The 13492-nt window shown below is 37.7% G+C and overlaps 1 protein-coding gene across 5 annotated transcripts in view; it reads left to right on the forward strand.

Moving 5' to 3' along the window:
- Positions 1–11720, forward strand: part of LPIN2 (lipin 2) — a 46674-nt gene extending 34954 nt beyond the window's left edge. For 3 of the 5 annotated variants that reach the window (XM_040550133.1, XM_040550134.1, XM_040550131.1), the window contains exons 13-21: positions 342–424; positions 1096–1125; positions 1553–1694; positions 2533–2681; positions 3145–3231; positions 5000–5152; positions 6143–6257; positions 6928–7031; positions 7370–11720. In XM_040550133.1, coding sequence (XP_040406067.1) covers positions 342–424; positions 1096–1125; positions 1553–1694; positions 2533–2681; positions 3145–3231; positions 5000–5152; positions 6143–6257; positions 6928–7031; positions 7370–7514 — 1008 coding nt within the window. In that variant the 3' untranslated portion in view covers positions 7515–11720. The remainder of the gene's footprint in view (positions 1–341; positions 425–1095; positions 1126–1552; positions 1695–2532; positions 2682–3144; positions 3232–4999; positions 5153–6142; positions 6258–6927; positions 7032–7369) is intronic. The other 2 variants (XM_040550135.1, XM_040550132.1) reach the window with 1 other exon arrangement.
- Positions 11721–13492: the final 1772 nt, after the last annotated feature.

Here is a 13492-nt window from a genome sequence, read left to right on the forward strand (position 1 = left end):
CTTGAATATGTCTTAAATTTTCTCTTTTTTAAAAATCTGATTTTTATAAGCTTAGAGATTGACTTTCCTTTAATGCTAAATTCATCACGTTAAACTAGTATTTCTCAGTTTCTGGTGCGTGGAGTGTTTTTTTTTTCCTTGGTAGACCAAAAAGCTTTAACAGATCACTTCTTCATAAGGAGCCTTTTGTTAAATAATTTACAGAATAAGTGATTCTGAGACTTGATGTAGCGTATGTACTATACTGATAGCTGTTTGCTTACATATGAACTGTTGAGTTCACTTGGATCATTTTAAAATGCTTAAATATCAATATGTTCTTTATTGTCATGTTGCTTTAGATACCAGAGGCAAAAGAGGGGAAGTCTGAGGCGCAAAGAGCAAATGAACTGCCAGCAACTATAAAAGAGCAAGTTAATAGTAGGTGTGTTCCTGCCTGAAGACTATTTTGTGTACTGAATAGTCTCTCCGTCTTTCTCTCTCTCCTTTCCTCTTTTGTCCCCTCCCTCCCTCTCTCTCTCGAGGAAGAATTCAGTAGGAGTTCACTGTGGGAGAAACGTTTTCCTCTAAGCTATTGAAGAGAAGCCAGATGTGTTTGGCAAACAACTCAACAAAATTATGTGGCAGTAAACATTGTAGGAACTACAAATACACTACAGTTATGTCCTGAATCCTATTGTTTTTACTTCCTAAATCCCGATGTAACTGACAGAACAACAAAGACATATATGGTAACCTTTAGCAATGGGTCACCACCCTATAATTTACTAGTGCGATTGTTTGAGATATCATTTGATGTTCTTTTGTATAACTGTAATATTCTTTGAATAACTTAAACCATCTGCATTTTTTGTAACATGAAATAATTGAAACAATAAAATAGCATTAATTACAGTACACAAGTTGCCCAAGATTGTAATGGGAAACTAGCAGTATTTAGCACAAAATTGTTTCAGTCTAAATATGTACACTCATTTTCCCATGATTTTATGAAGATACTTGTAAATGTTTTTGTCCTTAAGATTTAAGAAACTGAATATACTGTGAAATTCAGATAAATTAAATGCTACTTTTAATCTTAAAATCTCTAATTAGCAGAAAAACAAATCTGAATAACCTTAAAAGGTGAGCTACTCTGCTAATTTATCACGTAGAATTAAAAAATGTAGCGACTGTGACAGCTTTTCTTTAAAAACAGGACACTATTACTCTCAGTATCCCTTTTCATCTGCAGTATACTTAATTATTCAACACAGTATTAGTGACCACTTGACACTGTCTTTACTAATTTTATCATGTGTGGATCCAGCTAGACTATGCATAGTAATACTTAGAGCTTCATCAACAGTAGCATGCTTTACAAGTCTTATTTGCTTATAGGCATGTACTGACTTTTTCTGGGCATGAAATAGACTTTGGACTTTGTTAATCACTGCTATCAGGCTAGTAGTGAATCCTTGGCATAACCAGAACTTAATCTTGCGTAGGAATGTTTTACCATTAAAGACAGATTTTCTGGCGCTTACATTTATTCTCTTTGATGTCATGTTAGACCTCCAGAAGATGACTCTTCTAGTGATGAAGCATCACAAGAGTTGAAGGAATCCTTGAAAATAGATTCTACAGTAGAGCATCCAACCCATGGGAACATTCCATCTTACAAGAAGTCACTTAGACTCTCTTCAGACCAAATAGTAAGTGGCATGCCTTCCTTGCACATGGGATGCGTCATAGTTCTATTCTTTGTTTGACTGTAAAAGTTGGATTTTTTTTCTCATTGTTACAAGGTAAGTATAAATACATTTCACAAAGGCAAAAATGCTATTGGCTTACTCTTTCAGCAGTAGAAAAAAGGAATGGGGAAATTTAAAATGCAATGTTTAGTTTTCTTTTCAAATTTAAAATTTAAGTATTTTCAATTGCTAGTATGGGCAGCTGCATTATTATTTTTTTTAAGGATCATGATTCTGTATTTTGATTTTAAAAAATATGTTGCCAAAAAAGTGACATAGTCACTTTCTGCAATTTGGATATCCCGGGATCTTAACTGTATATCTAAGTTGGTGTGCTGTTTATTCGTTTCAATCTAATTTACAAGTTCCTTCTGCTGGCTAAATATATGATCTCCATCACGGAAGAATTTTGAGGAAAGCACCCACTAGGTAGAAAATGCCATTGCATGCTTGGTTGTTTACACATTTACTAAACAGATCAGTTATTTATATGCTAACGTGTTAGCAAATAGTATTTGCTAATAATGTAAGCCTATGGTAATAACAAGAATTAAAATAGGAAAGAGTCAAACACTTTTTGTTACTGCTGTAGTCAGTGCTGCTGTAATCAAATATAGAACTTGTGGGCAAATACATGTAGCCAGTACAAAACAGACTTTACCGGTGAAATTGTGCCATTGTTAAACCATGGTTCACTTTTTTGAAGAGTTGATCAAAGTAGAGGAGGAAGATTATAGAAGCCTTTTTCTGAGAGTTTATTTATGATTCTAAAAATTCTATATTTCAATTTATTCTAAAGGCGAAGCTGAAACTCAGAGATGGCCCTAATGATGTTGTATTTAGTATTACAACCCAGTATCAAGGGACTTGCCGTTGTGCAGGAACAATATATCTCTGGAACTGGAATGACAAAATCATCATATCAGACATTGATGGAACAATAACCAAGTAAATACCATTTTTTCTTTTTCTTTGTATTCGATATGTTATCTTGCTTTATTGATGCTATCCTGCTTTTCAAGATCAGATAAAGAAGCTCGATTTAAGGTGACTTAACATTTTTAACAGCTATAAGAAATACTTGTTGCTTTGATTTCAATTTGTACAGCAAACTAGAAAATCTCTTTTAAGAGACTAGTGTGACTAGCGTGTGGCAACTGCCCTTTCAGTCAGACTTCTCTCGGTTTAGCAACTATAGGTTAACTTGGAAACTGACCTGTGCTTTATGGCCTATCTAGTACTAACTAGTAGATACTAATTAGTACTATATCTAGTACCATTTCTCATTTGAAATGGTTAGGACCTTCTGCAGAGGTATTTCTGTAAATACTCATAAATTGTTTATTCATTAATAGTTGTCTTTAACGAAACTCATACAGTTAGTTTCACCTATCTCCAATTTTCTTTTTAGGTCTGATGCTTTAGGACATATCCTCCCTCAGTTTGGCAAGGACTGGACTCATCAGGGCATTGCAAAACTCTATCATTCCATAAATGAGTGAGTATGTGATTTATGAGCAACTAGGGCTTTCTGGAATTTGGGAATTAATGGGCAGGTAATTGAATTGCTGTTAATAATTTTGCAATCCAGTACGATGTGTTGGTCTAAATGATGGAAGGGAGCTACTTCTGTCATATACAAACAAAACTAAGTTTTTCCCTCAGATGTATACTTCAATAGGAATGAAAGCCAACACTTTCACTAGTTCCTTTTTCAAATGTTTGATTCTGCATTTGAGTTCTTAAAAACTGTATAATACCGTTGTGGCTATGAGAGAGAACCATAATAGAAATAGCTTCGCAAACAGTCATGCATATGTTTATTTTCACCAACTCAGGTTAATCACAAAGTCTTTACAAGCATGGCACACTGTAAATTCAAACCTAAACAGTGTCCTCCCAATATCTAAATATTCTGTGTTTTACTGTTTGCTATCAAAGTCAAGTGAACTCTCCTTAGGATGCATTTTTGTGTTCTGAAATGAACCTAATTAATAACTTGCCACTGACACAAAGGCTAGCAGCCTGGTTCAAGTTCTGTCACTCACTTCGCTGTGCTTCTGAAGTAAGCTAACGCCATCCAGCAAATCAGCAATTTCCCCATCTGCTCTCTGGGTTAGTCACCTGAATGTGCTCACCTTGTCTACAAGAGCCTGCAGAGGCAGCTCATGTGACTAGAAGAGGGAAGGAGATGAAAGATGATTTCACTGTTGTAGCAGTGGTGAGGTATTTAAATCAGAAGTATAGTGAACCACAGCCTTACAAATGTAGTGTGCAGTTAAGAGGAATATAGCCTTATCGTATCTATGTCCAAGAACTTTATGCAGAATATAGCTTCGTTGTTTCTCTCCCTTAGATTTGGTCATTCGTTTAACAAACTTTCAAACAAACCATACCAAAAAAACACATGCATTGACGCTAGAAATAATAATTCGTATTGAGGATAACAGGATGGCTAACTGTTAAAACACTTTGTCATCCACTTAAAATAATCCATTTTTATCTTTGGTTTAATGTTTAATAGTTTTTCTTTCCACTAAAATAAATCTGGGGTCTTGGCAATCCTTTTTTTTTGTGTGTGTGGTGTTACACAGAGCTAAATTTTGTCTCTGGCCCCATGCAGTCTGTGGAAGATAACCAGAACTTTGTTTTGTGCTCAGTGTATAATAGAAGAGTAATTTTGGAATTATTTGCCAAATTGAATCATGTCTTTGAAAATGCACATAAACACTCGAGCCTTTTGTGTATGCAGTAACTGTGTACAAATCTGTTTAACAGATGGATCTACGGAGTCTGTAGGAAAAAAATTAGGGGCCTGATGAATGCTGCTTGTGCTTCCTTTGCTATGAGTTGCAAATTCTGGTAACAATCTGGAGGGGAAAAACAAAAAACCAAAAACACCACAACAACAACAAAAACAACAAACAAGACAGGAGATCTGGTATCCAATATTATGGAAACTGGGTGAAACCAATGTGACATTTATCTAAACAGATCTGAGTCCATCTAAATATGTAATCTTAGTATTACCATCCTTGTTCTTCTTGCATTTCCTGTTTCTCAGTTTTGATTGAGTCGTGTTTTCAAACTATTACATGCTGTTCTGATTTTATAATAGCAGAACAGTCTTTTTCCTAGGAGTTTGTGAAGCTCACTGCAGGAAGTCAGTACCTAAACTGGTGCCTCTGGATGCTGCTGGTACAGAATGCCTGCGTTGACAAATATCTTCAGCAGGAAAATGAACCAAGTTGGTATTTCTTTTCCAGAAATGGTTACAAGTTTCTGTACTGTTCTGCCCGTGCCATTGGAATGGCAGATATAACTAGAGGATACCTACACTGGGTGAATGACAAAGGAACAATTCTTCCCAGGGGACCTCTCATGTTGTCCCCCAGCAGTTTATTTTCTGCATTTCATAGGTAAGCATGTGGGATTTCAGACATCCATTCCCTCCTCATCTCAGAGTAGGAAGCAAATTAAAAAAGACTTGGGATGCTGATCATTATAACTGTGTATCCAAACATTCTGCTCTGTGCTTGGCTTGCTACTGACGCTTAGTGCCCCTCTAGTGATCACTTATAGGCTATTTGTATGAATTTCACTTGAAATATACTTTTGTTTCTACGGACACATTAGATGTGGCTGCTAAACAGAAAATACCTGTCACAGAGCAGCTTGTTTTCTACTTTCTATATTCTTCCAATCTGTTAGTGATTACTATTAGGTTCTGCTTTCATCAGTGCTCCTATGCAAGACAGATTTAAAAAAAAAAAAAAAAAAGAAAACTGGGGAATATAGACTGTTAAACTAAGTGATCTTGCAATACTGGGAGTGTTCCATACGTGACTGCTTACAGATGGGTATGGAATTTAGCTGTGGCTCATCCCAGCCAATCTTTTGAACCAGCTACAGTCTGCCTCATTTTTGATGGGAAGAGCTAATAGCGTAAAAGTCTTTTTGTTCATTTTATTATTACTATTATTAAAAGCAAACAACTGAGTCATGGCGAACAATGACAGCAGCTTCTGTTGTGGTCACTTAATCGTCCTGCAGATTTTTCAGAGGCAGGAATGGTAACAAGCTTATGTGTAATTGATTCAGTCTTCTGCTTTTGGTCTAGATGGTAATGTACGATAAAAGCGGTTCACAAACTGCACCCATGAGCTGTGAACTTCATCACATTTAGTTAGCCTAGTTTAGTTAGTTTATTCACCTATTTCTACTGTGAATGTTGTTTTTATCCTATTATTGTTTCTTGCATCATCCTTGGAAAGGTATTTACCAATGTCTGTAACTAGCCACACTAACAGCAGGAAATAATGAGAATACAAATATCAGATAAATTGGTGAAGGAGGGCACCCGCTGCTTGGTCATGATTTAGAATTTGACTGTTCATTTTTTATTCTAGGGAAGTAATAGAAAAGAAGCCTGAAAAATTCAAAATCGAATGTTTGAATGATATCAAGAACTTGTTTGCTCCCAGTAAACAGCCTTTCTATGCTGCTTTTGGAAACAGGCCCAATGTAAGTCCGAGACCTTCTCTTTGAAGGGTTAAAATGCATGAAGTACTTGGGAGGGAAGGGAAATAGGCTTTTCTTTTTGTGCCTATATAAGTTTGAATATGGGAATGGGACACTGCTATTTCTATGGATTTGGCCATGCAGATTCTTAAATAAAAACTATAGCTTTAGAATTCCTTTAGGAAAAAGATTACACAGATGTATTAGGATTCCCAGCATTTAACTAAATACCTAACACCTTTCTATATTTTTTCAGCAGTTTTGACAGCATTATAACCTAGGGGAATTCAATACTCCTCAGGCTTGAATCTTTTTTCCTATCACACAGTTCCTGTACTTTCTCTGCAGCTCAGTGCTATTGTAATTGAGCTCGAGAGAAGGGGTATTCCTAAGAGGAATGTTGTCACAAGGAGTAGTACGAGTAGTACTGTGTGGTATAGATTTTGTGGTGCATATTTGTGGTCCAAGGCTTGAGAATAAGACTTGAGGGGTGGGGGTGGGGGAGATGCTTTGTTACAATGTGTGGTTTTTGTTTATTTGTTTTCGGGAATTTTGCTGTATGCTATTGGATCAGCTTTTAAATCTGTTTTCTTATTCCTTCAAGAATTTGTTCGGTATATCACATTCAATAAGAAAGTGTTAAAGCATGTGCGTTTGTTCATGCTTTTCACAGGATGTGTATGCCTACATGCAAGTGGGAGTTCCAGACTGCAGAATATTTACTGTGAATCCAAAGGGTGAACTGATCCAAGAACGGACTAAAGGAAACAAATCTTCGTAAGAGCATTTTTATTATTTCAGTTAGAGAAATAATAGAGTACTTGGGAATGAGATTACAAAATAATTACAGTTGTGACCATGATGATTCCTTATGATCTTCTGTTATATGTGATACATGAAAAATTTATTTGCCAGAGACTTACCACTTTGGATACATAACTGAAACTTCTTGAAAAGAAAAGTAAGCTGGCAAAATAAAATTGAAAATTGCTTCTGCAGTAGTTATACCTTATTTGACTATAGTTTTCTGGTCTAGACTTCTAAAGCTCATTTTTGGCTAGAGTTAACAGTGACTAGACTGTTAAATAATGGTCTTTCTTCTTTTTTTAATATAGGTATTACAGACTAAGTGAGCTTGTGGAATATGTGTTCCCATTGCTTAATAAAGAACAGAGTTCTGCATTTCCATGCCCAGAATTCAGCTCCTTTTGCTATTGGAGAGAACCTCTTCCTGACCTTAACATGGAAGATCTGGCTTGAAAAATACTTCTCACCTAGAAACGGAATTTCATGTTCAGCTACTCAACTTCAGTTTAAATGTGAAGAACTTTCTTAATGAAGATGCTAATTTATATACTGGTACCATAAGTCTTACTAAAGAAATCACTTTAACTCCGTTGGTGTAAGACGAAGAAAATGCAAAGCTACTGTCCATTTTTTGTTATTTTTTTGTAATATTGTTTGTCTGTGTTGCTTGTCTTTATATACCTGTACTAAGGCACTTGAAATTGGCCTGTCATTGATGGCCGTGGTACCCAAGTGCTTCATGGCAACTAAATGCTGAGTGACTTTGCATTTTCATCAATACAGACCTTATTGTAAGCATAGATTTTTTTTTTGTATTAGTCTTAATAGTATATTTTCTAAAACAAAGCCAAAAAGTATATGGAAACTGCCAAATAGAATGTCAGACCTATTAATAAAAAACCTGGTCTAATGTTCAGGTGGGCAATTAGGCCATTTTGCAGAGGAGCCAGAACCTAAGACCCAGTGTGCTCTTTCTCAGCTAAAATACAGAAAGTGTATAGATATTACTAGCCTGACAGTCTGAAGACATAAAATTCATCTTTAAATGTAAATATGCCTTTTGTCACATGTACGAGACTGTGCTTGTACAATTAATGCTCAGACTAATTCTGCTTCTTTTTTTATATGCAATGCTTAAACTATTTAATTATCTTGTTAAATTGAAAGTTGTCTTCAGATACTTGTATGGCTTTTGTTGCTTTCAGGCTGCACTATTTCATGTTAAATTTCCAAAAGAAATCTTGAACGTTTCTGTTAGAGTTGGGGAGCTGGCATTTTAATTTTTTTCATTATGGAGATTCATGTGTGTGTGTATGCTATGTAGGCCAGTAAAAAGTATGTACAGATTATATTCAGGGAATTGTTATACTAAAAAAAAAAAATGATGTATTTAATTTTTTAATTATCTACTGCAGGTCTTTCCGGAATTCTGTATTACAGGTTTTCACTAGCTGGAAGGAAATGCAGCTCAGTAGTGGGATTCCAGGTATGAGAATGGTTAAATGCTGCAGAGCAGAATAAAACTTTTTTTCTTTTTCTTTTTTTTTTCCTTTTGGTTTATTTGTAAGCATCATGCTGGTCATTTCTAAGGTTCAGATCAAGAGCCTGTGAACAAATTGCATTCCAAGTCTAGTGTTTATCAGCTGTGAAAACAGCTAGTATTTCTCTCTCCAAAAATACTTGAAAACAAAGGTAGTTCTGCTTTTTAAGTTGGGTTGGTACATTTAAACTCCTTAGGACAGGTCTGTGGTGAGAATTGTATGTTTCCAGCCCAGATGGCTTAAGGCCTACAGTCATTTATATTTCAGTCCCAGGCTTTCTGTGGTACAGAGTCATTCCTGTCACTCCTTAAGCAAGTTCCTGAGGCCGTGCCTTAACAATCCCACCAAGGCGGCCACCTCCAGAATTTCCACCAGGCTCCGGGGCCAAGCTTTCTCCCCACACAGCTCCCAGTGGCTACACGCTCCTGCGCAGGGAAGTGTGAGTGATCTTGAGCAGGCACTTGTACGGCTACTGCTGCGGTGCTTAGCCAGAGCTGCTTTTGATAGAAACATGGCTTGGGCAGGCCCCTCTGCTTCGGCTTACATGGCCTGAAAGCAGGAGAGGATCTTTCTTTCTTTCACTACCCATAAAAGAGCGCGCTCAGAGGATTTTGCCCCACCCCCAGGAATATTTTCTTTATCAGGCCTTAAACTTAATAGATTAGAGTCTTAACTCTATGTTCTGAAATAACACCAGCCTAGTGCTAGACAACTGGTGAACTACTTGGGGGCAATAATTTTTGTATTCTTTTTTTTTCTGATAAAATTCCGGTGTATTCCTGTGACTATAAAACCTTAGAAAAGAAGGGGAGAGGGACAGGGTCAACATGAAACCTCTCTTTCAAAGCAGGAGTATGAAGTTGGGAAAGGAAATACACCTGCCTGTCACTGTGCCATACATGTTAAGTGACTTGAAAGGCATCCTTCTTGTTCTTACGCAGTGAGAACAAGACATTTCGTGACTGTTTCAACGAATTCTTGCTCCTGTCACCAAACTACTCAGTGTTTAAGTATATTTGATGGATTAAATTCAAAGCACATTTTGCTGTACTGCATTTTTTTGCACTGTCAGAAGCTTGCAAACATCATTCCGTATATTTTTCCTTTATTTCCTTACCTTTTATTCCATAAAATTCCGTAGAAACTGAAATTCTCATGATCACTAAGTGCTTTGAAAATTAACAGAATTTGAGCTTTTAAGTCACTTAAATACTTCAAAATTTATAAGAACCCAACATAATATTTTAATTCCATCTCTCATGAAGGGAGTGAAGCTGCCTCTCCTAAAACAGTCCTTTGTGGATGACAAAATTTTCTTTACCATCCTTAATGTATTCTTGGTGGCCTTGGTATTACACAGATTTTTGGAAAAAATAAAAAAAAAAAAAAAAAAAAAAGAAAAACCCACTTCCAGAAAGATAAATTTTACCAGAGATGGGATTCTAAGTTGTGCAGATTGTTACTAAGGTTTGGCTGTGTTTTGCTAATTTTTACTGAGGAAATTTTTTTCACTTAAATCCTATTCATCTTTTTGGATTGTCATAAAGACAAGCTATGGATTTTAAGGTGGGGACTTGGATAAATGGGCGGGGTGGAGAAATGGTATCAGGTCCATCTCCAAATGCGTGTAATTTAAGCTGGTGTGGTATGGGTGTGGCTGCAAAGAGCTCCCCATTCTGCTGACCTCTTATTTTGCAGTATAGGGATGTCCAAAAAGTTGCTTAGTTTAAAAAAAAAATTGCTTTTCAATCTCTGTAACAGTTTTGATATTTGGGTTTTGATAAAATGTAAAAGATTTCTTGAGTATTCCTGATACAAGTAGGTTGTGGTGGTTTTGTTTTTTTTTAATTGACTTGTATTTGAAGCTTTGTTCAGACTGTTTGTTAACCCTGCTTAGGGACAGAATTTGGGGTACTGTACCTGTCATTGTGTACCTACATGATTTGGATTGTTGGGCACTTTATTGACTAGAGAAGACATCTCATTGCTATCAAACCGTAGGCTTGTGCTGCAATATTAATATGAAGTGGGGCTTATAAAAATTATGCATTTGCCTATCTATTGTTAGTTTAATTAAGAGAAGTGGCCTGAAGTTAATGTTTGAGAACAAGCTGTGCTATGCGTATTCAAAACTAGCGCAAGTGAAATCATTCTTTCTATGAAAGAGGAACTTCTAAGTGTGTGTGTCTGCAGGCGCGCACACATCCCTGTTAAGACTGTGTTGTTGAAGATGCAGATCCTCTTAGCGTTGGAAGCATGTCAAAAGCTGAGTCAACGATACCTGTCTGGGGATTAATAAAGGAACATTGCAATTCAGAACTTGTTAGTGACTTGGACGTTTCCCATTTCTATAATGATTTTAAGATCAGTAACTTGTGCACATTTCTGGATTCATCGTTTTACACTGTACAAAACATGCTTGTACTTCAAAAGGTTGGGCTTTAACCCCTAACATTATACAACTGCATGTGCAATATGGCTCGTGTATCCTCAGCTTCCTGTCATCAGTATATTCCTTCAAATATTTTTTTTTCAGCTGGAAAAGTTTTAACACTTGTATTGACTCAGTTATGGAACTTCTGAAGCAAACTCTGAATCCTCTTATGGTAAAGACAAAAAATAAGATTTCATGTTAATATTTCATACAAGTCTTCCAGAAGATGCTGTCATATGAATGAGTTGTTTAAATGACTATAGTGCATATTCATAATGAAACATCAAAAATAGATAATGGATTTGAGATGCCTTTGAAGTGTCACTTTTGCCTAAAGAAGTTTTAGTTTCCAAAGTTGAATTCTGCTGAATAGAATGGAATTGTTTGGATTTCTTTATTGCAGTGTTAATTATTTCCAGATGAAAGTTACGTTTTGGTTGAGTTTGAGGATAGGAAAACTCTCTTCATTAGTTTGTTCCATTTTTATGTTGAAGAAGTGAAATATCTGATTATTCAAGCAACCCAATCACTAATAAGGTAGTGTGTTTAAAACTGTCAAATCTGTGACCATACCGATATAGTGGTTTTTGTTAAGACTGGACTATCTTGGGTACAGTAACCCATACTTCAGTGCAATGTTTATTGATGTTCAGAACAATGTTATCACAATAAACAAACTTAAACTAATTTTTTCTTCAATTTGTGCTTACGAGTTCCATTCTTGTATTGCTAAACTAGTAAATGTGGATTTATTTAAATTGTATTCATATCTTTACATTTTGAGTTGCTCTAAGGACTATGACATTTGCTTTCTCTCACACTTGGTTTACTCCTGAAGTGTTTATACAGCTGATAAATAATTGCTGTAATCAAATTTACATTGTCTGCCAATACCAGTATTAGGTTATAACTAAAAGGAAAGCTAAGCATGCATTGTTAATGTAGAACATGAGGTAACAGATGCACTATAGTCATAGACACATCTCAGGAATACGCAAGCTGCCTTCAAGAAAATACTGCGGCTACATAGCGTGAGCACTTGCTGCCCTAGTTTGGTGTTTCATCCTCATTCCGTCCAAGCTAACACTTTCCTTTCAAAGCAAAGAAAACCCAATGATTTCTATCGCATAGAAATGTATGATAGATCTGCATGGAAGTGTAAATCATATTGTGTCTTCTGATCCCTCTGCTGTGCAGGTGTACCATTTGTATTGCTGCTCCCACTACACGTTGGCTCTCCTGTCCAGGTACAGAGCCTGGTGCTAGAGTTTTATCTCCTGCTGCAGGAGCACAATTTCCACTTCTATTTAGTTTCCCCTGTGATTCTGCTCCATACCGTGTGCCCTTCTCTTCACACCTACGTCACTTCACTCTTCATACCAACGCTTTCATCACTGCCCATCTTTCACACCTAAGTTTCAGCTCTCTTTTTTGGTGTGCAGTGCGCAACAAAGGGCAGGCAAGTCCTGTGCATGCCAAATGTTCAAATTTGATAGAGGAATATTGTCTGTGCTTAAATGGTTTCTCCTGTATCCATCTTACCCTGTTCTTGGTGGATGGATAGCTTTGTCTTGGAGCAATTGTCTTAGACCTAGGGGCATCTCTGACCTCCAGCTGTGCCATGAGCTCCTTTAGACTGCTGGAGGACCAGTCACCTTTCTCTGAGGGCCTCAGGTGCCAGCAGGGAGCCTCATCTGCGGCTTGCTGACTTCCTACTGCCCTTCACGGGCCCTGGCAACCATCCCCTCGAAAACTCTGGTATGCTGCAACTCTTCCCAGCGAGTGGGCTTCGAGGCAGGGAGATGGTGAGGGGTGGGGGCTGCTGTAGGTTTGTGTCCCTTAAATCCCACTACTGCAGTGGGATTAAATCCCACGTATTGCAGTGATGGCATCGCTATGTGAGGGCCCAGCGTTGTCATAAAGCCTGATCCCAGCAATGGACACTGTGTGTGTGCAGGATGCCCTCTCTAGTGTTACCTCATTTAGTGCGTATGCTGAGGGCACTGGGAGGCCACGCGTACAGCTGCTTCTCTTTTGAGCAGATTTCCTGCACACCGTGTGGGGGGAGAGGCGTAGGGGCCCACAGCTTCTGGGGGTTTCACTGTTGGGCACAGCAAGGGCTTATCGCTGCCTTATCTCTGGCACGGGCTTCTGCTTCTGTGCAGCGTGCTTTCAAAGCATGCCAACGCTCACTTCTCCCTCCTTGCCCTAGTCACAGCAACCAAAACCACAGCGATGTTTCTGTCCCATGCCCGAGATGCCCAACAACCCTCCAATGGCTCAGGAGGCCGGGGCTGTAGCAAAGAACAGCAGGAACACTCCGGAGCCCCCAGTATAACCCTGTGCTGTGTTTTCTTAAGGGCCAAAGTGGTTGTGGCTGGGACTGGAGGCCCAGGGCTGCGTGAGGGTCTCCCAACCAAACAGCGGCAGCCCACAGCATGGCTCTGGGAGAATGG

The sequence above is a fragment of the Cygnus olor genome, chromosome 2 (assembly GCF_009769625.2).
Source record: "Cygnus olor isolate bCygOlo1 chromosome 2, bCygOlo1.pri.v2, whole genome shotgun sequence".
Lineage (NCBI taxonomy): Eukaryota > Metazoa > Chordata > Aves > Anseriformes > Anatidae > Cygnus > Cygnus olor.